Genomic DNA, 22,437 nt, shown 5'->3' with positions numbered 1-22,437 from the left:
GCTAGCTCTCATCCTGCCTCACCATGTCCTAGAGCCATCCTCCTGGGTCCCTGCTGCTCCCCACCTCCAGCCTTCTCAGCAGCCCTACTACCTTCCACCCCTCACTCAGCCTGGGGTGGGAGGCCAAGAGGCCTGGGTCCTCATCTAACCTCTTATTCAATCGCGTAAGGAGCGAGCTCCATGTCTGACGTTTCTGACTTCCCATCGCGTTCTTCCCTTTTGCCTCATAATCAAACCTGGCTCCTGCTTTGCTTTTCAAAACTGTCTGAGGAGGGCCTGGTTTGGAAGTCAAAGACAGGCCCTGGATGGTTTTCCTCTTTGTCTTCCTGCTCCAAATGGCCTGAGTTCACCTTCAGCAATGTGGGTACCCCAGATTGACTAAGATTCCATATAAGGCAGTGCAGAAAAGCAAGCCATGAAAACTAACATCTCGAGGTAGGGTTTTGCTTCCCTAACAGTGACTGAATGCTTGCAAGGAAGCAGGCACTGGGCTAAGCGCTTTACATGCATTATCTATTTAATCTTCCCAAGAACCTACTCTTGATGCCGAAAGCTCAGCTTCTCTATCACCAGTGCTGAATTGAATCTCTGAGATAGAGTTTTAGGTGAAGTAGAAAAGGAGAGCTTTATTCCTTTGCCAGGCAAAGGGGGACACTGGGCTCCTGCCCTGAAAATCTACATGTCCCCACTTAGAGAGGATAGTGAGAAGTTTTACAGCAATGGTTCAAAGAGGGCGTCATCAGCTTGTGGACATTCTTCTGAGGGGTTGGTCGTGAGGTGAGTGGGAGTCAGCACCATCAACCTTCAGGTTCCAACTGGTCTGGGGTCTGCATGCCCGAAGGCAGCATACCATCGTCCACTGTTAGCTTTTCCCACCTGGAAGGGGTTTCAGTATCTGCAAAACAGTTCAAAAGAGGGACTCCTGTGGTGGTCCAGTGGTTAGGCATCTGCCTGCCAATGCAGGGGACATAGGTTCGATCCCCGGTCGGGGAGAATCCCACATGCTGTGAAGCAGCTAAGCCCGGGCACCACAGCTATCGAGCCTGTGAGCCTAGAGCTCATGCTCTGCAGCAAGAGAAACCACCGTAATGAAGAGTAGCCCCTGCTTGCTGCAAGGAGAGGAAGCCTGTGTGCAGCCATGAAGACCCAGTGCAACCAGGAAAGACGGAAAAAGAGAGACCTAGAGAGCTCCCTTCACCATGCTGCCATATGACACTGCAGCAAAAACAGACAGACAAACACCCAGCTCTGAAATATGGTGGTGTGTGTCCCTGCATGGGGAGCCAGGACCTTGCCCCGAGCCTGCACTGTTTTCTCCCCCTACTGTTTGGTGGCGTCACACTGCAGACGGATCTTAGATCCCCAACCAGGGATTGAACCCACTCTGAGCAGTGCCTTAACCTGGACCCCCAGGGAAGGCCCTGCACAACTGCTTCTCTTGACTGTTTCTCCCTTGCCTTGCGTCCCCTCCCTTTCCTAATTAACACGTGCTGGAATCTGCCTGTTGGAACTCAGGGAAGGTCATGCAGACTGAATGAAGCCTATTTCCTGTAATCAAACAAATGGGGGTCACGGAGACTTTTGTGCACAGGAGCCCCACAGGACCCTGCTTGGTTTCTGAGGAGCACAGTTATCCGCATTTCACATGGGAGCACAGTGAGGCTCAGCGAGGTGAAGTCACTTGCCCGTTGTCACACAGTTGGGGTATTGGCAAGGGCTTGGGCCACACAGAAATGCTCAGGAACTTAGGCTTTAATTCAGCTTGTATCTAGAAGCTGTGTTTTGAGGGGTGCTGTGGTGTGGATGCAAGGGGACAGGGCACTCTGGGCAGGAAGACAGCCTGTGCAAAGGCCCTGAGGCAAGATCAGCAAAGCTGGATGGAGAGCATAAGAAAGGGAAGGCTGGGAGAGGAAGCTGGCAGAGAAAACAGGCGGCCAGGTGGAGTTATGCAGCGTAGCAGAGAAAACTGTTTCATGGAGGCAGCAAGAAATGGCTTATTTGACTTGCCTCTGAGCTTACATTCAGATGTGTTCTGTAACTCAAGTGGAGCTTCTGAAGAATGGGATACTCCCAATCCCTTTGGGGCAGGGCTGGCTGGAGAAGGATCCATGGCTGTGTGAGTCTAGAGGAAGGCACAGGTCTGCTTTGGGGTCAGGAATGGCTTTCTGGAGGAGGGGACATTTGAGGTGGGTTTTGAGGGACAGATAGGAGTTTCCTCGTCAGAAAACGAATCATTCAACAAACACTTCCTAATGCCCTCTCTCTGCCTAGTTTTGTGTTAGCCCTGGGGATCCAGGGAAACAGAAGGAACACAGATGAATATAAAATGCAGCCTAAAGTGCTCAGAGCCATCCACAAAGAACAAGCTTTAGGAGTAGTGAATTGGGTGTGTCTGTGTTCTTTCTGCGTCCCACAGGAAATTCAAGCCCTGGAGCGTATTAGCTGGGTGAACATGCTTTTAGCTTCCAATTTCTGCTCAGTCTATAGGGGAGCAGACAGTACCCTAAGACATAGCTGCCTTCAGAGAATGGGATGGTCCTGGGTCGTGAGACGCACATCCAAGGGTACGCTGTAGATAGGGCCCTCGGGGAGGGTCTGTCAGAGGAGAGCCCTGAAGGACGAGAAGGTGCCAGCCGTGAAAGGATCTGGGGAGAGAGCAGTGTGGGCAGAGGCGACAGCGCATGCAAAGGTCTGGAGGTGGAACAGCACAGAAGCTGGGGTGGCTGGAGTGAGGGCGCAGGGTGTGCAGGGACCCTGTGGGCCACTGGGAAGACGGTGGACTTGTTTTTTTCCCCTTGATTGTGATATGGAACATGCGATCCACCCCGCTTTACAGACACTGTGAGCTGCTCCAGAAGTCCTGCCCGGGCCACACTGCGGGGCGGAAACTGCCTCTGATGAAGGGAGAAAGTGAAAACATCAGGGCTGGGTTCTGCCTGGGTCGCCAGACACCCTGGCCTCACCCTCCTCGGGGCTGGGGGTCAGTGGAGTAGGAGGAGGGCTTGGGTCACTGTCCGGCCGTTGCGCAATAAGCAGCCTTGTGGCTCCCTCTGACTCATCACTAGGGTTTCAGATGGATCAAGTTACCGCCGGGGTGTGGGGTAAATGGGGGTGAGGAGGGCACGCACAGGCCCCTCACCTCTGCCTTGTAGGCATGGCCCCTTGCTGTGGCTGCTGTTACCCCCCAAATCTCTTCTCTTGCATCTTTCTGTGCAGAACCAAGTTTAATACAGCCACGTGTAAGTGATCAGGGTAACCAGCATTTTTTGAACACTTATTATGAGCCAGGCACTTGACACATGTTAACCTCATTTAAACCTTACAAGACCCGGTGTAGAGAAGGAAGCTGATCTCTGCTGTCAGGTCTGAGTTCTAGTCCTGGTCTGGCACTTAACTGGCTATGGGCAGCTGCTGTCCCTGCTCTCTGTCACTATTTCCTCTCCAACCTCACAAGATAGTGGCAGGAACTAGAAGTCACATAAATAGAATGCCCAGCCCCTTATCGGACTCCCAGAAGCTCCAGGCTCAGTGCTACGGAGAGAAGATGGATTTCAAATCGACTTCAGTATAAAAGAGAATGGGGACTTCCCTGATGGCTCGGTTAAGAATCCACCTTCCAATTCAGGGGACTGGGTTTGATCCCTGGTCAGGGAACTAAGATCCCGCATGCTATGGAGCAAATGAGCCCTTATGTCACAACTCCTGAGCCTGCCTGCTTTGGCGACTGTGCACCACAATAAAGAACCTGCGGTCAGCAATGAAGACCGAGCGCAGCCTAAAAAAAAGAGGGAGAGAGAGAGAGAGAGAATTATTGGTTCATGTAACTGAAAAGGCAGGAGTGTCTAGCTTCGGGAAAGGCTAGATGCAGGAATTCTGACAGTATCTCTACCTCTGGTCCTGTCTGCTTTTGTGTGGGTTCCCTCTCAGGTCACCTCCCTCTTCATTCTTCTGTTTTTGTTTATTTGTTTACTTCTGGCTGTGGTGGGTCTCCGCTGCTGTGCAGGCCTTTTCTCTAGCTGCGGTGCACAGGGGGTACTCTCGGCTGCAGTGTGCAGGCTTCTCTGCAGCGGCTTCTCTTGCTGCGGAGCTCGGGCTCTAGAGCACAGGCTCAGCAGTCACGGTGCATGGGCCCAGCTGCTCGGCGGCATGTGGCATCTTCCAGGACCAGGGATCGAACCCGTGTCTCCTGCCCTGGCAGGCAGATTCTTTACCACTGAGCCACCAGGGAAGCCCTGCCCTCTCTCTCTTTTTCCTTTTGTCTGTGCTTGTGGTGTGCTGCTTGCAGGATAGTTCCCTAACCAGTGCTTGAACCCAGGCTGTTCAAGTGAAAGCACACCAGCCTAACCACTGACCACCAGGGAAATCCCCAGGCCTCCTCTCTTCAAGTGGTGACCTCTGGCTCTGCAGTGAAAGTCACTCAGTTGTGTCTGACTGTTTGCGATCCTATGGACTATACAGTCCGTGGAGTTCTCCAGGCCAGGATACTGGAGTGGGTAGCCTTTCCCTCCTCCAGGGGATCTTCCCAACTCAGGGATCGCACCCAGGTCTCCTGCATTGCAGGTGGATTCTTTACCATCTGAGCCACCAGGGAAGCCCAGAGGTCTGTGTTATCCTTCAGATCAGCTACTCAAGCAAAGACAGTGTTTCTCTTTCCCATGCTTCAAACAAAAATTCCAGACTTGTATCTCATTGGGCAAACTGGGTCACGTGCCTGCCCTCATCCAATCATGATGGTCAGAACAGTGGCTCTGATGATGGGCCAAGACTATCAATTTTAGGGGGAGACTTTGTAGGGAGAGTGAGCCATGAGACCAACTCTACCACAAATCAGGGACTGAAAGTTAGGAAGTGAAGGGCAGGTGGTTGTCAATACCCCAGATAGGGGGCAGATACTTAGTAGGCAAAAAGACCAGAAGTCCAAGAAAGTGCTCAAAACAATATGAACAAGAAGGATAAAAAGAGCAGTGGGGACTTGCCTGGTGGTCCAGGGGATAAGACATTGAGTTTCCAATGCAGGGGGTCTGGGTTTGATCCTTGGTCAGAGAACTAGATCCTACATGCTGCAAAGAAGACCTGGTGCAGTCAAATAAATAAAAATAAATATTAAAAACAGAGCAGTGGCAGTCCCCAGTTCAGTTCAGTCGCTCAGTCGTGTCTGACTCTTTGTGACCCCATGGACTGCAGCACGCCAGGCTTCCCTGTCCATCACCAACTCTTGGAACTTGCTCAGACTCATGTCCATCGAGTTGGTGATGCCATCCAACCCTCTCATCCTCTGCCGTCCCCTTCTCCTGCCTTCAATCTTTCCCAGCATCATGGTCTTTTCCAAGGAGTCAGTTCTTCGCATCAGGGGGCCAAAGTATTGGAGTTTCAGCTTCAGCATCAGTCCTTCCAATGAATATTCAGGACTGATCTCCTTTAGGATGGACTGGTTGGATCTCCTTGCAGTCCAAGGGACTCTCCAGTCTTCTCCAACACCACAGTTCAAAAGCATCAATTCTTAGAAGGACATGTGCTCATTTCCTCCTGCTAGAACTCCAAAATTACAACTCGCTGCTGAACAACCATTGAGAGGAAAATGTTGGATCCCACCAAAAAAAGATACCCCATGTCCAAGGGCAAAGGAGAAGGCCCAGCAAGATGGTAGAAGGGGCAAAGCTGCGTTTAGAATCAAACCCCATCGCCACCAGAGATGCTCAGAGGGCTCAAACAAAACCTTTTGAGCACCAGGTCCTAGAGACCCCACAGAGACTGAGCCAGACCTGTGTTTGAGTATCCTGTGGAATTAAAGGTCAGCAGTGGCCTGCTGCAGGGGCAGGGGGCTCTGGGCGCAGCAGACCTGGGACACACAGCCTGTGGCATAAGCCCTCTTGGAGGAGGTCGCCATTAACCCCACCAAAGAGCCACCGAGCAGACGACCCACAAACTGCAGAACAATTACACCACAGAAATGCATGCAGTGTTAAGAAAGTTCCAGGACCCACAAAGAGTTCCCAACCTGGGGGTCTGGCAAAGGGACCGAGAACTCCCAGAGAATTTCACTTTGGAGACCAGTGAGATTTGACCACAAAACTTACACAGGTCTAGGGAAACAGACTCTTGGAGGGCACAAACAAAACCTTGTGTGCACCAGGACCCAGGAGAAAGGAGCAGTGACCCCACAGAGACACCCAGACTTGCCTGTGAGTGTCCAGGAGTCTCCTGCGGAGGCGTGGCTTGGCAGTGGCCTGCTGCAGGGTTGGGGCCACTGAGTGCTGCAGTGCACGCAGGAGACCTTCTGAAAGAGCTCCCCATTGTCTTCACCACCTCCACCATAGTTTGGTCTCAGGTCAAACAACAGGGAGGGAACACAGCCCTGTTTTCAACAGAGAACTGGATTAAAGATTTACTGAGCATGGCCCTGCCCATCAGAAAAAGACCCAGTTTCGACCCCCTACAGTCAGTCTCTCCCATCAGGAAGTTTCCATAAGCTTCTTATCCTGGTCGGAGAGCAGACAGAATGAAAACCATAGTCACAGAAAACTAACCAAACTGATCACACGGACCACAGCCTTCTCTAACTCAATGAAACTATGAGCCATGCCGTGTAGGGCCACCCAAGGTGGACGGGTCATGGTGGAGAGTTCTGACAAAATGTGGTCCACTGGAGAAGGGAATGGCAAACCACTTCAGTATTTTTGCCTTGAGAACCCCATTAACAGTATGAAATGGCAGTTCCTAGAATATTCCAAATTAAAATGTGTATGTGTATGTATTTAATGTGGACATTTCATTAAAATGTTACCAGATGTAAATAAAAGCATGTTTGGAAAACGTTGGTGTCCCCCTATGATTTCCATCAGTGTCCCCTCCAGCCATCCCTCACTCTGGTAAAAAAGTGTGCTTGTTATGAAATTACAGGTACCCCAAATTCCCCTGGCTGCCCCTCCTGATTTCTGCCCTGCCCATACCCTGAAATCCCTAGAGCCTCCTGAATATAAACTTTCAACACTGGTGGTTTTGGTCCCTCTGCTTGGGTAGGAACAACTAGATGTCAGAGTGCCCCCCTCCCTAGGTCTGCTCCCACCCCAAGGTCATTGGGGAGACTCTGCTCTCCCTTTCACTGCTGGGTCTGGGTGGGGTTTCTGGACCTGTCCTTTAGCACCCGATGAAAATGCTGGACTTCCTTGAGTAAAACTGGACTGGAGAAATTCGCAGAGAGGAGGCCGAAGCTCTGTAGTTCCAGTTTTCCGAGCTTAAGGATCCAGAGAATAGGGACTGGAGAGGGAATAGGAATAGGGAAAGAAAGGTGTTAAGGATGACATTGGGGTTTTGGGCTGGTGACTGATCACACCCCCCAAACCATGGAGGCCACAGGAGCCTCCTTTCCTAACATCATTCTCCTCTAACTGAAAGTGGCTCAGCCGTGCCCGACTCTTTGCACCCTGTGGACTATAGGTCCATGGAATTCTCCAGTCCAGAATACTGGAGTGGGTAGCCTTTCCCTTCTGCAAGGGATCTTCCCAATCCAGGGATCGAACCCAGGTCTCCCGCTTTGCAGACGGATTCTTTACCAGCTGAGCCACAAGGGAAGCCCACTCTCCTCTTTACCCATTACTAGTCTTATTTTCCACATCACATTTCTCTCCATCTGAACAGTTTTTGGGTTATTTATTGGTGGGTTTGGCTCCCCTCTCCCCGACTGTGCACCCTATGAGGGCAGGGACCACGTCTCCTTCCCCAGTATGCTTGGCATACATAGGCATTCAATAAATGAATGAACGCATGCATGGATGAGCGATGCCCTGAACTGGTGTCTGAGCGGAACTGGTCCGAGCCGAGGCTCAGCTTCGAGAGCTACCTGTCCTTGGAGTGGGTGCTTGCTCCAACCTGGTGACCTGGAAGGACCTGCCTCGAGGAGTCACTCTCTTAGGGGCTCCAGCGCCCCAGTCCGCTCCCGGACCATGGCCAACAGCCAAGCAGCCGCTGTCCAGCGGGCCAGGAGACGGCTCACTGCGCCTGCGCCGAAGTCCTTGCCCTCCCGCTCCCACCTCCCCTTCTGGCCTCTGAGCGCGCCGCCGAAGCGCGCGCATGCGCCATCGCCCCCGCGTCGCGCGCCTCTCCTATGCGCACGCGCCGCTCTCACGCCCGCCGACGCGCCTGCGCACTGCCCGCCGCCCGCGGGTCTGGTCGGCGCTTGCGTGGTGGCACCGGCGAGTGGGGGGGCGAGGAGGTGGAGGAGGAGGAGGAGGAGGAGGAGGAGGCGGCGGCGGCGAGAAGATGGCGACTTCGAACAATCCGCGGAAATTCAGCGAGAAGATCGCGCTGCACAACCAGAAGCAAGCGGAGGAGACAGCGGCTTTCGAGGAGGTCATGAAGGACCTGAGCCTGACGCGGGCCGCGCGGGTAAGGGGGCTTCCCTCGCCGACCCCTCTGGGCCGGAGAGGGAGGGAGGGGGCGCGTGTCCCGCGCGTGCACGGGGCGGGGGGCGCGCGGCGGGGGCGGGGCGCGCGGCGGGGGCGGGGCTTGGCACGGCCCGAGGAGACAGGTGTCCCCACGCCCCGGGCGTCGTGGGCGGGGACAGGTGCCCCCACATCATCGATACCTGAAGGGGTACAGGTGTCTCTCCATCACCGCTACCTGAAGTGGGGGACAGGTGTCACCACATCACGGTTACCTGTATGAGCAGGAGCCTCTATCGTTACTAGTTGGAGGGAACAGGTGCCGCTACAGCATTGTTACCTGAGGGGGGGAAGGTGTCCCCACATTGCTACCTGATAGGTGCTTTTATATCGCTGCTCCCTAGGGGAGTGATACTGAGGCGCTTGAACTGGGTGCTGCTTGCAAGCATCACTGTTAACTGGGAAGCTGGGATAGGTGCTCCTATATCATTGGTACCTGAGGGGGACAGCTGCCCCCTCACCCTTGCTACCTGGAAGGACAGGTGTCTCCACATCACTGTCATCTGTGCACGTACTCCCTGAGTGTTGGGGGAAGGACAGGTGCCCCTACTTGCAGACCTGAGGTGGGATAGGTGTTTCTCCCTTTTAGATATCTGAGGGAAAGGTCTGGCGCCTCCCGTGTGGGGACCTGAGTGGGGTCAGGAAGGCAGATTGGGCTCAGTCTTGGAGCTTGGAGTGGCGACAGCTGCCCCTTCCCCAGTGCAGCCCATATGGTGGGGACCAGGTGTTGTTCCTCCCACAAGGACAGGGGACAGCTGGCCACAGATGGCCCCTGGCCCCTCAGGACCGGGGTGGAGGGACAGTTCTTCGTCAGATGGCGGGTGCATTTGGTGTGCAGGGGCAGGCCAGCTGGCCTGCCAGCCTCGCCTGGGGAGCCGCTGTGGGCCTGGAGCAGGGGCTTGGTCGTGGCTGGCTGGGCTTGGGGGCCTGGCTCTCCTTCTGGGCCCCAGCCCTCTGGCGACCGCCGTGAAGTGCAGACTCCTGGGTCTCGGTGGCCTCCTTTGTGGAGTGTGTCTTGCAAGCCCTTCCTGGTGGTTGAGGGAGGGGAGCATGCTTTGCACAGGTGCCAGTAAATCTCTGCTTTGATCCTGTGGAGAGATGGGACCTCCATGCTGCACCCTGGGGCCTTGGGGAGGGGTTGAGTGGGAGCTACAGACACCTGCTTCACTGGTTTCTGGATTTGGCATCTGAGTTGACTGTCCTTGGGCTTCCCTGGTGGCTCAGATGGTAAAGAATCTGCCTGCAATGCAGAGACCCGGGTTCGATTCCTCAGTCGGAATATCCCCTGAAAGAAATGGCTATCCACTTCAGTATTCTTGCCTGGAGAATCTCATGGACTGAGAAGCCTGGCAGGCTACAGTCCATGGGGTTAGAAAGAGTTGGACCCGGCTGAGCAACTAACATTTGATTCTTCTAGGCAGATCCACTGTAGCTTTGTGATGTGAGCCTCAGTCTCTGATTCCTCGGGTGGGATTTTGGGGTGACGTTATTTTTTTTTTAATAAGTTGCTTGTTTCTCTTTGAGATCTTGAGCTAAAGACTAGAATGTGTATCTCCATTTCCATGCATTTGTTCAGCACATATCAATTGGGTGCTCACTGTCGGGCAGGTCCTGCCTGTCCCTGCTCCAGGATGTGGCTGGTGAATGAATGAATGACAGTGTGCAACCTGGGTGTCCTCCATACGCCAAGATTTCTAAGGACAGGAGTGTCCACTTCATCTTGTCTCCAGCATGTGGCATGTCCTAGCATGCAGTAGGTGTCCAGTGTATGTGGTATGACAGGAAGAAGGGGTCACACTCATTTGTGGCAGTCTTCAGGTTTCAGCTGTAAGGTTGGAAATGAATTTTTGTTGAAAACATTTCTTTAAAATAACAGCTTTTTCAAGATATAGTTTGTGTATCATATAATTTACTTATTTGAAGTGTATAGTTCAGTGGTTTTTAGTATATTTACAGAGTTGTGCCATCATCACCGCTGTCTAATTCCAGAACGTTATCATCACTCCCGTAAGAAGCTCCTCACCCGTGAGCAATCAGTTTTCATTTGCTGCTCCCCCAGCCCCCTGGCAGCCACCAACTTTTCTGTTTTTGTGGATTTACCTGTTCTGGACATTTCATATAAATGGAATCATACAAGATGTGGCCTTTTGCGTCTGCTTCCTTTCACTCAGGGTAGTGTGTTTGAGGTTCATCCACGTTTTAGCATGTATCGGGAAACTTCTTTCCTTTTTATGTGCTAAGTCGCTTCAGTTGTGTCTGACTCTTTGCGACCATAGCCCGCCATGCTCCTCTGTCCGTGGGATTCTTTAGGCAAGAAGACTAGAGTGGGTTGCCGTGTCCTCCTCTTCCCTTTTTACAGCTGAGTACTATTCCTGGGTGTGGACAGACCACATTTGTTTATCCATTTATTGGTTGATGGATTTAGAGATTCTAAAATATTAAGTTTATTTATTTTGGCTGCGCTGGGGGTTCGTTGGGGCCCGAGGGCTCTCTAGTTGCGGTGTGCGGACTTAGCTGCCCCACAGCACGTGGGATCTTAGTTCTCTGAGCAGGAATTGAACTCGCAGCCCCTGTATTGGAAGATGGCTTCTTAACCACTGGACCATCCGGGAAGTCCCTAGAAAAGCTTTTTTAAGATTTGTAGACAGCAGTTCCCTTGGTCCCCGGTAACCATTTCCCATCTCTCTGTTGGCCTCCTTTACATTGGAAGCTGGGGAGGTGGGGTGGGCGTGGGCCCTGGGCAGAGGTGAGCTTATACTAGATTGTTACAAACAGAGCAGTGCTCTCTGTTGGGGGTAGTTCTGTCCTAGGGGACACTGGGCAGCGACATTTCTGGTTGTCTCATCTGGGCAAAGAGCAGCTACTGGCGTCTGGTGGGTGGAGAGCAGGGGTGCCACCCAGCACCCCACAATGCACAGACGGTGATCTGGCCGCAGCTGTCAGCAGTGCCAGGGCCGAGAAGCCTTTGGTTTGGAGGAAACTCTGTGTGGGCAGGGGCGTGCGAGCTATATGCCTGGGCAGATAGTTCAAAACTCTGTGCCCACCCTGGGTGGGCCTTCGCCTGCGTCTGAGGCTGGGCTGGCAGGATGGTTCCCAGCCGTTCCTGGGACTGCCTGTGGCGCGTGGCGCAGCTGCGGTGTGTGGTGCAGGCGAGACTGCTCGGGGCGGGTCTCCTGCTGCGCACCCCCCGTGGCCGCAGCCTGCGGTGTTGCCTCCGCCTGCGGTCAGCGCGGGAGCCGCCGTGCCTGCCGCAGCCTCCTCCCGGTCAGCCGTCCTTCCCGGAGCGAGCGGCGCCACTCGTGTTGACTCTGTCTGCCCGTGGTCTCAGTGTACCCACTGAGCCTCCTCCTGTGACAGGGTGGCCGGCAGGTGTTGAGCCTGGGGGCCCATCCATGCTGTCACGTTACTCGGGGCAGGGACCCCAAGGGCTAGGTCGGGTTGGGGGGTGGGGAGTGAGGTCCCCTTGCGAGCAGCAGGGTAGAGGGGTGAGCGCGTGAACCTTCCTTCCTCATCCTTGGACTTGGGCAGCCTGATGTGCAGGGAGGGCGGTGACACTCTACTGTGTGACTTGGGGCGGGTTTCTTACCCTCTCTGGGCCTCAGAATCCTGATCTGTGCTTACTCCACAAAATGACATTTTTGCTTGCCCAGCATATCCCAGAGGCAGTGCTAGGTACTAGGGTGGTTGCTGTTCAGTAGCTAAGTCATGTCCAGCTCTCTGCGGCCCCAAGGACTGCAGCACACCAGGGTTCCTTGTCCTTCACTGGTCTCCACTATCTTCACTCGTGTCCTTTGAGTCGGTGATGCCATCCAACCATCTCATCCTCTGTCGCCCCCTTTTCCTCCAGCCTTCAGTCTTTCCCAGCATCAGGGTCTTTTCCAAGGAGTCAACTCTTTGCATCACATGGCCAAAATATTGGAGCTTCAGCTTCCAGTGCATATTCAGGGTTGATTTCCTTGAGGATTGACTGGTATGATCTCCTTGCTGTCCAAGGGACTCTCAAGAGTCTTCCCCAGCACCACAGTGGAGCCAGCAGCATACTGAGGCATGTGAGGACCATGTTCTTGGAGAGGCAGCGTGGTTTTAGCATGGAACAGGAGAGACTTGCTCCAGATAAACAAGGAGAAGCTCTCGGAGAGAAGCAGATCCATGTGCTAGGAATGGCTAGGGTGGGAGGCTGACGCTTGGACAGTGAAACAGATCCCCCCCATGCCGGGGAGGGTTGTCCCTTGTGAGGGAGGCAGGTGCAGAGACCCCAAGGTGAGAAGGGCTTGGCATGGTTGAAGCTGCATGTTGAGAGAGAGGAGAGATGAAACCGGCCCCTGAGCGAGGAGCCCTGGGAAGATTTGCGATGGTCAGCGGCCTGGTCCTTTGCTTGTTTTTGTAGCAGCTTTATTGAGATATCATTCCCAATACGTTCCGACCAGTCATTGAAGCTGTACCATCCAGTGGTTTTTACCATATACACAGAGTTATATAACCATCACCTGTCGACTTTAGAACGTTTTCATCACCCCAGAGAGAAACCCCGTCCCTGGGACTTTGCTGGCTTGCCAGTGGTTGGGACTCCATTCTTCCAGTGCGGGGGGCACAGGTTCAGTCCCTGGTCAGGAAACCAGGATCCCACATGCTGCTTGGCACAGCCGAAAAATGAAAATAACAATGAGAATAATAAAATATTAAAAAAGAAATACTTAGGAAAAAAAAAAAGAAACTTCCGTCCCCATGAACAGTCACTCCCCAAGCCCCCGGCGACCACTGATCACCCTCCATCCCTGTGGGTTTGCGTGTCCTGGACGTTTCAGAGAAATGGGATCATGCAAGATGTGGCCTTACATGTCTGATGTCTCAGACGTAAACTCGGTGTGTTTCTGAGGTTCACCCATGTTGTAGGGTGTATCAGGCCTCCCTTCCCTTTTGAAAAATAGCGGTGAAACCTACACGACATGCGTTTACTGTCTTAAGTGTCATGAACAGCTCGGTGGTGTTACGTGCTTTCTCCATCATCTTGCTTCATTGCTCTTTTCTAAAAAATTATCCATCTCTGGCCGCACTGGGTCCTCGCTGCGGAGTGTGGCTTCTTGCTGGGGTGGTTTCTCTTGTTTTGGAGCCTGGGCTCTAGGCACGGGGCTTCAGGCGTTGTGGTGCACGGGCCTAGTTGCTCCGCAGCACGTGGGATCTTCCAGGACCAGGGATCAGGCCCGTGTGCCCTCATTGGCAGGCGAATTCTTTACCGCTGGAACACCAGGGCAGCCCCGCCTCATTCCTCTTTAAGGTGAATGATACTCCACTGTGTGGAGACACCACATTTTGGGCGCCTGTTCATTCACCGGGGGACGCCTGGGCTGCCCCTGCCTTTTTGGCCATTGTGAGTAGCGCTGCCGGGGCCGTTCCTGTCCGGTTGCCTGTACAGACGCAGGTCTTCCTTGCCGCTGGGTGTCTGTGCCATGGGGTAGAGTTGCTCAGTCAAGTGGTGACTCTCCATTTGATCATTTAAGGATGCTTCGTGTCTTACCAAGATGGCCAAGAACTGAATGGGCAGGAGAGGTGAGAAGGGAAGCAGGCAGAGGGCGAGAGGCCGCTGTTAGCCTTGGGCTGGAGAATGGAGAAGGTGTCCATGGCAGTGACCCAGAACAGTGGGTATCAGTGATATTTTGGCAGCAGAGGTGACTGTGTGTGTGGGTGGATCGGATGTGGGAGGTGAGGGCAAGGGATGCGGGCGAGTCGCCCAGTTGCCAGTGGCTCAGGACACAGGAGGCTCTGCCTGTGACCGATCACTGAACATCCTAGGGAGCAGCGCCTGGGCCAGGAAAAGCCTGCCTACAAAGCGGTCCATGGGGACCCGGCTGGGGCTGCTGGCTCTCGCTGTGCTGAAGGCGGGTGTTCTCCGGGTCCTACCCTGTGACGGGGGTGGCTCTGCACAGGCTGTTGGGAAACCAGGCCCCTGGGCCGCAGCCACCGCACAGTGGTGTCTTGGGTTAGCTGAGCGTAGAGGCCGCCCCCAGTCCTGGCCTCCGTCCTGGCTTTGGCACTGTTTGCCTCTGTGCCGGCTGCTTCAAGTGTCTGGTGCCATCTGCAGCCTTGACACACACACGCATGCACGCAGGACTCGCCGAGCTGCTCTGTGGAGAGCATGGGATGCACCGTCGCCCGCCTCCAGAAGGCCCCAGTTTCCATGCGCTCCCGCTTGTGCGCTGCCTGCCCAATAGTGGGTGGAATGGGGGCTTTGAAGAAGACAGGCCCCATCCTGCCCTCCAGAACGTGTGAAGTGAAGTGTTAGTCGCTCAGTCGTGGCTGGCTGACTGTGACCCCATGGACTGCAGCCCGCCAGGCTCCTGTGTCCATGGGATTCTCCGGCAAGAATACTGGAGTGGGTTGCCATGCCCTCCTCCATGGGATTGTCCTGACCCAGGGATGGAACCCACATCTCCTGCATTGCAGGAGGATTCTTTACTGTCTGAGCCACAAGCAGAGCCCAATAACCTGTGTGTGTGACTGATTTCTGAAAAAAGTCTCTGCAGATATGAGTAGGGTAAAGATCTTTAGATGAGCTTGTCCTGAATGTAGGGTGGTCGGATGACTGGCACCCTCACGAACAGAGGAGAAGACACAGACTCACTTGGGAGAGGCCGTGCATGATGGAGGCAGAGATTGGAGTGTTGCAGCTCTGGGCCAAGGATGCACGGAGCCCCCAGAAGCTGAAAGAGGCGACACGGGGTCCTCCAGAGGGATTGTGGCCCTGCCACACCTCGATTCTGGGTGTCTGGCCTCCAGAATTGTGTAAAAATAAAGTCCTCTTGTTTTATGCCCCTGCCTTCCCCCCGTTGGCAGTCGTTTATGGTGGCAGCCCCAGGACGCTTTTCCCTGGGCTGCAGAGTCTGAGTACCTTGCGGAAGCTGCCGTGATGCAGTGGGCCTTAGGGGTCACCTACAGACGTGCACACTTGTCTTTCTCTGGCAGCTCACTCGGTCATGTTTTCCTCAAGTGAACCTGTCATTTTACCCGTTGTCAGGAACTGGGGCCTCTCACTCTGAACTGGGCCTGGTGGGGATAGTGGACAAGCCGGAAAGACAAGAGCAGGAGCGTGGGCCCTAGGGCAGGAGGGGTGTTGAGTGGCAGGTGGGATTTAGTTCCCTGACCAGGCATCGAACCCGTGCCCTCTGCGTTGGAAGAGCAGAGTCTTAACTGCTGGACAGGCAGGGAAGTCCCAAGAGAGGGCATCTTGTTGTCAAGGAGCTGACCAAGAGTGCAGTCAGAGTGGGGCAGGGGATGGGAATTCCCTGGCAGTTCAGTGGTTAAGACTCTATGAGCTTTCACTGCCGAGGGCCTGGGTTCAATCCCTGGTCGGGGAACTAAGATCCTGCAAGCTGCCCAGCGTAGCCAAAGGGGGGGAAAAAAAAAAACATATTAGAGTGTGGCAAAGGTGCAGGATGAGGATTTTGGGTGGGTGGGTCACGTTTGCTCTTTGCAGGCTTGGTTCCTGCTCCACGCTGGGCACTGGGTGGTTTTTGCTCCCCCCCTCCTGCCCACTCTGCCAGCCCACGGAGAAGAGGTGTCTTCTTTGCCTGTGGGCCAGTGGGGCAACTGAGGCCCAGAGCTGCATCCCAGTTGGGAAGAGACAGAACTGGTGTTCAGCCCTGGGATGAGCGTGTATGATATGTCTGAAACAAGGAATTAAGAACACAAACTGGAACCTTCTGTTGCTCACAAGAGGCTGCTTGGCCCCACTTGGGCCATGGTTTCTCTGAAAGGTGACTGAGTTTCTCCAGCCACACCCACATTGTTCTTTTGACTTGGACCCTGGAATCCATATTTCCTGCCATTAACTGTGCTTGTCTTGAAGGCAGCAGCCTTGGGACACTGTCGCATACACCTTCGTGCAAGGCCTACGGCTCCTCTCCCTGTGAAAGCCGCAGCCCGTATCAGGCTGGCTGCCAGAGTCTCTGCGGCTGACACGGGACACACTCTAGATAAATCTGTCCAGTGGTCATTTGGAAGGAGGCTGTCTTTGGGGAGCCCTGGTTCTGATCTGACCTTTCCACTCACACATCCTCAGGGGACTGATGAGTGGCCCTGCCCGTCTGGGGTCCTGTGTAGAGAACCCTTCCGAAGCTCGTGGCCAGCCCAGGGCCTCAGAACTGTGCAGAGTAGTGACTTTTTTTTTTCTTTAATAAAAACTGTAAAACAAAACTGTAGTGGCCCTTGCCTTCTTCTTTTTAAATATGTATATATTTTTAACTTAGTTAGTTGGCTTTGCCGGGTCCTAGTCGTGGCACTTGGGATCCTCGGTCTTTGCTGCAGCGCGTGGGATCTTTAACTGTGGCGTGTGAACTCTTAGTTGTGGCATGTGGGATCCAGTTCCCCGACCAGGAATCGAACTCAGGGCCCCTGCACTGGGAGTTCAGAGTCTTAGCCAGGGGACCACCAGGGAAGTCCCAGAGTGACCTTAAAAAAAAAAAAAATCCTGAAAAAAAAATCGAGGTGAAATTCACTTAAAATGAACCACTTTAATGTACATTTCGGTGGCATTTAGGACGTTCGCAGTGCTGTGCAGCCATCACCTCTTTCTAGTTCCAGAGCCTTCCCGTCACCCCGGGAGGAAACCCCGTCCCCATGAGCCGTCACTCCCCAGCCTCCCCTCCCCCAGCCCCAGGAACCGCTCATCTGCCTTCTGTCTCTGTGGAGTGGCCCTCTGGACGTTTCGTGGAAACGAGGCCTTGCAGCTCGTGGCTTTTCCTGTCTGGCTGCTTCCACTCAGCGTGATGTTTCTGAGGTTTCTGCACACTGTGGCTTGTATCGAGGGGCATTCCTTTCTGTGGCCACGTGACGATTCAGCCATGTGGGTGGACCACCCTTAGCTTGTCTGCTACCTGTTAGTGGGTGTGTGGGCTCTTTCCACTCTCTCACTGTCACGGATGGCGCTGCTGTGAACGTGTGTGTTTAAGTGTTTGCAGAAGCCCCTGTTTTTGCCTTGCGGGCATATGCCTGAAAGTGCGATTGCCTGGCTTACGGATTGACTAGGTGGTAGCCGACGGGCAGGGTGTGTAGTGCTCGGAGAACCCATGTGCTGGGGGTAATCCAGGAATGCTTCCTGGAACTGCAGTAGGTGTGGAACCAGACATGTCTGTGGCTGGCTGAGGGTCCGGCATGGGCACCCAGGGCCTAGTTCCAAGGCCAGGCCACCTTCTCACTTCCTTGACTGGGACCCACTGTTAGAAATTTGTGTTTCGGGTCATACCAGCAGCCACTACCAACCATACAATTGACATAGTTTTCTCCAAGGAGCTCAGCCCTCCTGTGTGTATGGAAAATTAATATAATTGGGTCCCTTCTGTTTATTATAAAATGCCAGCAGGGACCCACTAAATTGATTTAATAACCTGTTAATCCAGGGTTCGACAAGCTATGCCTGTTTTTTGTAGAGAAAGTTTTATTAGCACATGGCCACGCCCATTCATTTATACCTTGCTTGTGGCGGTAGAATCTTTGCGGCGGAGGCCTGTTGACCTGAGGAGGTGCAGATAGCTACCATGTGTCCCTGCAGAGGAGTTTGTTGGCCCTGGGCCAATGAGTCTCACCCACAGTTTGGGCCCCACTGACCTAGAGCAACAAGGAAGCTTGAGAAGGCGGTGGGCAGTGGTTCCGCCACTCTTGGGGGCTGCTGAACCACCGCAGAGCTGAAGGATGCAGGTTCCCGGGCTCCCCCAAGATCCTGTTTCTGTAGGTTCGGGTGGGGCCCCGAGTTCTGAGTGGAGATCTGAGGACCCTGCCACGCAGGCCTTGCTGGGAGGCCCAGGCAGCCGGCTCACCAGGGCCTTGCCAGGCCGGGGGAGACGGTTGGCCTCCATCACATGAGTGAGCGGGCTGTCTGGCCTTGGTGAGTGCTGTGGTGGTCACGTGGTCCATGCGGCCAGGGAGGGTCTGCCGTCACTTCCTGAGGCTGGCCTGGGCGCAGTGTCGGGTGCCTCTTCTTGACACCGCGGGCCTTCTGGTCCTGGTTGGGGGTACAGGGTTGCTCGGGTTACTCCGGGCCCGAGCAGGCCCGCTGCGGATGTCATGGAAGGCTGTGTGCTGGCCCTCCTCTGCCATCCCTGGCTCCGGGGGCATCCCGGTTTCAGCTCGGTGGTATGGTCTCCCTTCCGTGCCGTCCCATGAGAGGGTCAGGATGCAGAGTCCTTGGTGTTGGGCATTTCTTTTTAAACAGGGACCTTTTAGAAAACGCCATGTGCATGTCAGGGCTGGGGTCTGGCCTGGGGAGAGACTGGCCTGACCGCAGTGGTGTGTGTGTTAGTCGCTCGGTCATGACTGACTCTTTGCGACCCCATGGACTGTAGCCCGCCAGGCTCCTCTGTCCATAGGGTTCTCCAGGCAAGAATACTGGAGTGGGGTGCCATTTCCTTCTCCAGGGGATCTTCCCGACCCAGGGGTGGAGCCTGGGTCTCCTTCATGGCAGGCAGGTCCTTTACCGTCTGGTCCACCAGGGAAGCCCAGTGGGAGCTCACTGGTGGGGGCATAGAAACGGGCCCCGTGGGGTGCGCGCTCTGGCTGGCTCTGCCTCGGGGGGCTTTCGGTCACATCTGGGGGCGTTTCGGGTGGTCGCAGCTCGGGGCAGGGTGTGCACCTGGCCCGTGGTGGGTGGAGGCCGGGGGTGCTGCTCCGCACAGGGCAGCACCCATGAGGCCCCTGATGCCAGCGGCGCTCAGGCGGAGAAGCCCTGCTTCTGCGTCCCCCATGCCAGGGCTGTGCAGGTGCGAAGGGGTTGGTGGAGGCCCCAGTTCCCTGAGGTGCACACCCCAAGCCTGGCGCCCTGACAACACCCTAGGCGGCCGATGGCCTCCTCCTGGGTTTATGGAGCGGCTCAGGGAGCAAAGGTCACAGAGCATTAGAGGCGGGAGAGCTGGGATTTGACCCCAGTCGGACAGACTCAGGCCCCAGATGTTTTCTTTTTTTTTTTTTGGCCACACCTTGCAGCATGTGGGATCCTAGTTCCCCGACCAGGAATCACTTATCCCCACCCCCGCAACATTGGGCGCACAGTCCCAACCCCTGGACCGCCAGGGAAGTCCCCTACCCCCTTACATGTTTTCTCCTGTCTCACGTGGCTCCGGGTGTTGGCCCACTGCTCCAGACAGGGCAGAACCTTCCAGGCTGCTGGAACCCTGTGTGTGGAGGGGACTGCTGAGGACTCTGCACGGGCAGGGGGCCTGGGCGGAAGGCAGGGGCGAGGGGGGAAGAGGACCCCAGGCCAGGCCCGGTGGGTGGGCCGTGGAGCGTTATGGGAGTTTCCAGCAGGATGGCGACGTGAGCGACACGAAGGTGTGGGAGTGTGAGGGGCCAGACTTGCTGGAGCCCGGATGCGAATGCCCAGCGACTTGTCGCAGTCCCTCCGAGACGAGCCCGTGGTTTCCCTGGGCGCACAGAGGAGGAGCCAGGGCCTGGCAGGGCACTGGGCGGTTTGCTGGGTGTGGAGGTGCTGGGATCGACCCTGTGTCTGAAGCCGGGGCTCACATTTTTCTTAAGGCAGCCACTGAAGACTCTTGTCCAAGGCTGAGCTTCGAGTCCTATCCATCTGTTGAGGACCGTGGAGGTCTCCCCTGGTGTTTTGCAAATCAGGGGTTCATTGTGTTCCCGAGGAGGAAGCCCCAGCTATACTTGATTTCCATCTGGCAAATAATAAATATTGACTCTGACTCCTCGGCCCGGGAGGCTCGCGGGGGCTCCCTGCGCCTGGCCCGCTCTGCGTCTGTCTCCGCGGCCCCTGCAGCAGGGAGGGGGTGCAGCACCCTGGACTTGGTCATGGTGAGGACAGAGGGCTAGCCAATTTGGGGCAGTTCAGAGGAAATAACGGGGGCTTCTGTCTGTGGCTCAGCAGCGAGAATCTGCCTGCTGTGCAGGAGATGTGGGTTTGATGCCTGGGTTGGGAAGACCCCGTAGAGAAGGGAATGGCACCCCACTCCAGTACTCTTGCCTGGGAAATCCCGTGGACAGAGGAGCCTGGCAGAGCAGTCCATGGGGTTGCAGAGAGTCGGACACGACTTAGTGACTAACCCGCAACAAAAGAGGTAATGAGGACAGGGTTTATTCAGAGGTAAGCAGCAAGGAGAGTGAGGTGGGGCCGCTCCAGCTGTGATGGGGGAGCCGGGGAGAAAGGGGTGGGGATGGGGCAGCCTCAGCTCACCTTGGAGCTCGTTGGATGGGTTTGCCCCACGTTTCTGGCTGGAGTGTCTCGGACCCCCTCTCCTCGCCTCCCTCCCTCCACCACATCCAGCCCTGTCCCAGAGCAGGGGGTCTGCCCTGCCCTGGCCAGGTGTGGCTCTGGTGCTGCCGGCTGGCTGGGGGTCCAGGTGTGCAAACAAGGAAGCCACCGCGTGCCTCGTGGGCCGAGGATTCAGAGAGAGTCAATATTTATTATTTGCCAGATGGAAGTGAAGGGTAGCTGGGGCTTCCTCCTCAGGGTTCTCAGCTGGGCACGGAGGAGAGAAAATGCCTGGGATGGCGGTGGCGAGGGTGCGGAGTGGGCCTGCCGCTGGGTGTCTTCCTGCCTCCTCCCGGGTGAGTTTAGCCCTGGGGGGCTCTGGGGGTCATGGTGCTGTCTGCCTCACAGGATTGTGGTGAGACTGAGATGGGTTAACCCGTGGAGTGTGTCCGGAATGGGGCTCGCACATAGCCGCTCACTGTGCGCTTGCCGTTGCTGAGATTCTGGAGGTGTGTGCACGGGGAACGGATGGCAGCGCTCAGCGGGCACTGGGTGGTCCAAAGGCAGGCATGCAGGAGGCGCTTGGCTCGTGCTCAGCAGGTGCTCAGTGTGCTCCGTAGGTGCTCCGCAGGTGCTCCTCAGGTGCTCAGCAGGTCCACAGTGTGCTCCGCAGGTGCTCCGCAGGCAGTAGTGGACGACCGATGGGCATGTAGCAGGCCCTCAGCAGGCGCACAGGGTGTGCCCAGCAGGTGCCCAGCAGGCACTTGGCAGCAGGCAGATACACTCAGCCAGCCCCGAGTGGGGATTCCACAGGCACTGAGCAGACACTGGACTGTGACCTCCCCGAGGGCAGGCCTATCACTAGTCCATTCTGGAATCTTCTAGGTGCAGGTGTCCTCTGAAAGGGCCAGCTTCCCACCACACCGTCCGGCTTCTCCCCTTAGGCTTTGGGACTGTGGCGTGAGGTCCTGTTTCCCCCAGGGAATGTCTGTGTACCCAGGGTGAGGGGCCCGGAGCCAGGCGGCTAGTGAGGTCTTTCCGGAACTCCAGTGTTTCTGCAGTTTGAAGGATAAACATGGAGTTTGTTGACCATGTACGACGTATTAGGGGTGGACTGGCAGACCCCCGTGGGCGCTGGGGAGGGCCTGGGGCAGTATGGTGCCTGTTTGACCTGGGTCGGGGGACATGGGACGCACTGGGCCCCCGGTGAGGTCTCCAGGCAGGGGCCGGGGCTTGGACTGGAACGTTGATTCATTCAGTTAGTACTCATTGAGCACCTACTTAGTGCTGGGCCTTGGGGATTCCCTACAGAACAAGTCACCTGGAATCCCTGCCCCAGGGAGGAACCATGCCAGCAGCTAGCTGGTCCTCACCCTGAGGTCATGGCTGTGCGAGGGAAATGGGCTGGGAGTGGGGGGCCCTCTGGGGGAGATGGCATTCAGGCTGAGCCACAAGGCACAAGAGTGAACCGTGGAGCTGGGGGGAGGTGGGTGAGGCCTGTTGTTAGGGAGAGTCTGGCCCAGCTGCGGGCGATGTGTCATGAGCCCCCGTGATGGGTCAGAGTCTGGTGGCGGGGTGCTGCAGGAAGGTGGTGAGCAGGGCAGTGACCTGTGATGTCGTTTTAGCAGAGACCCCTCCAGCCACCAGATGGGGACAGGCCTGAGGAGAGTGAGGTCAGGGGCTGCAGGGGCCTGGGAGGGGACTGCGTGCTAGGGAATGAACACCCAGCTCCTTCCAGACCAGGACTTGCTGACTTGGCAAAAGTTCTTTCACCCAAGAATCAGGAAGCTGGTTCCCAAG

The 22,437-nt window shown here is 55.5% G+C and overlaps 1 protein-coding gene and 1 long non-coding RNA gene across 11 annotated transcripts in view; one reads left to right on the top strand and one right to left on the bottom strand.

The window, feature by feature from the left end:
• Positions 1-599: 599 nt before the first annotated feature.
• On the bottom strand, positions 600-8,152 carry LOC138440096 (uncharacterized). Its single transcript, XR_011256914.1, has 5 exons — positions 7,841-8,152; positions 7,131-7,257; positions 6,181-6,355; positions 4,977-5,073; positions 600-895 (listed from the first exon to the last, which is right to left on the bottom strand). It is a non-coding gene; the product is annotated as an uncharacterized lncRNA (long non-coding RNA).
• CRTC1 (CREB regulated transcription coactivator 1) overlaps positions 8,139-22,437 on the top strand; it is an 80,642-nt gene continuing 66,343 nt past the window's right edge. For 6 of the 10 annotated variants that reach the window (XM_069589036.1, XM_069589034.1, XM_069589032.1 and 3 more), the window contains exon 1: positions 8,147-8,385. In XM_069589036.1, coding sequence (XP_069445137.1) covers positions 8,260-8,385 — 126 coding nt within the window. In that variant the 5' untranslated portion in view covers positions 8,147-8,259. Of the gene's footprint in view, positions 8,386-22,437 lie in introns of all 10 variants that reach the window. The other 4 variants (XM_069589035.1, XM_069589033.1, XM_069589031.1 and 1 more) reach the window with 1 other exon arrangement.

This window comes from Ovis canadensis, chromosome 5 (assembly GCF_042477335.2).
Source record: "Ovis canadensis isolate MfBH-ARS-UI-01 breed Bighorn chromosome 5, ARS-UI_OviCan_v2, whole genome shotgun sequence".
NCBI lineage: Eukaryota > Metazoa > Chordata > Mammalia > Artiodactyla > Bovidae > Ovis > Ovis canadensis.
The sequence above is the reverse complement of the archived record's forward strand: the minus strand, read 5'-3'. Positions and strand labels throughout refer to the sequence as shown.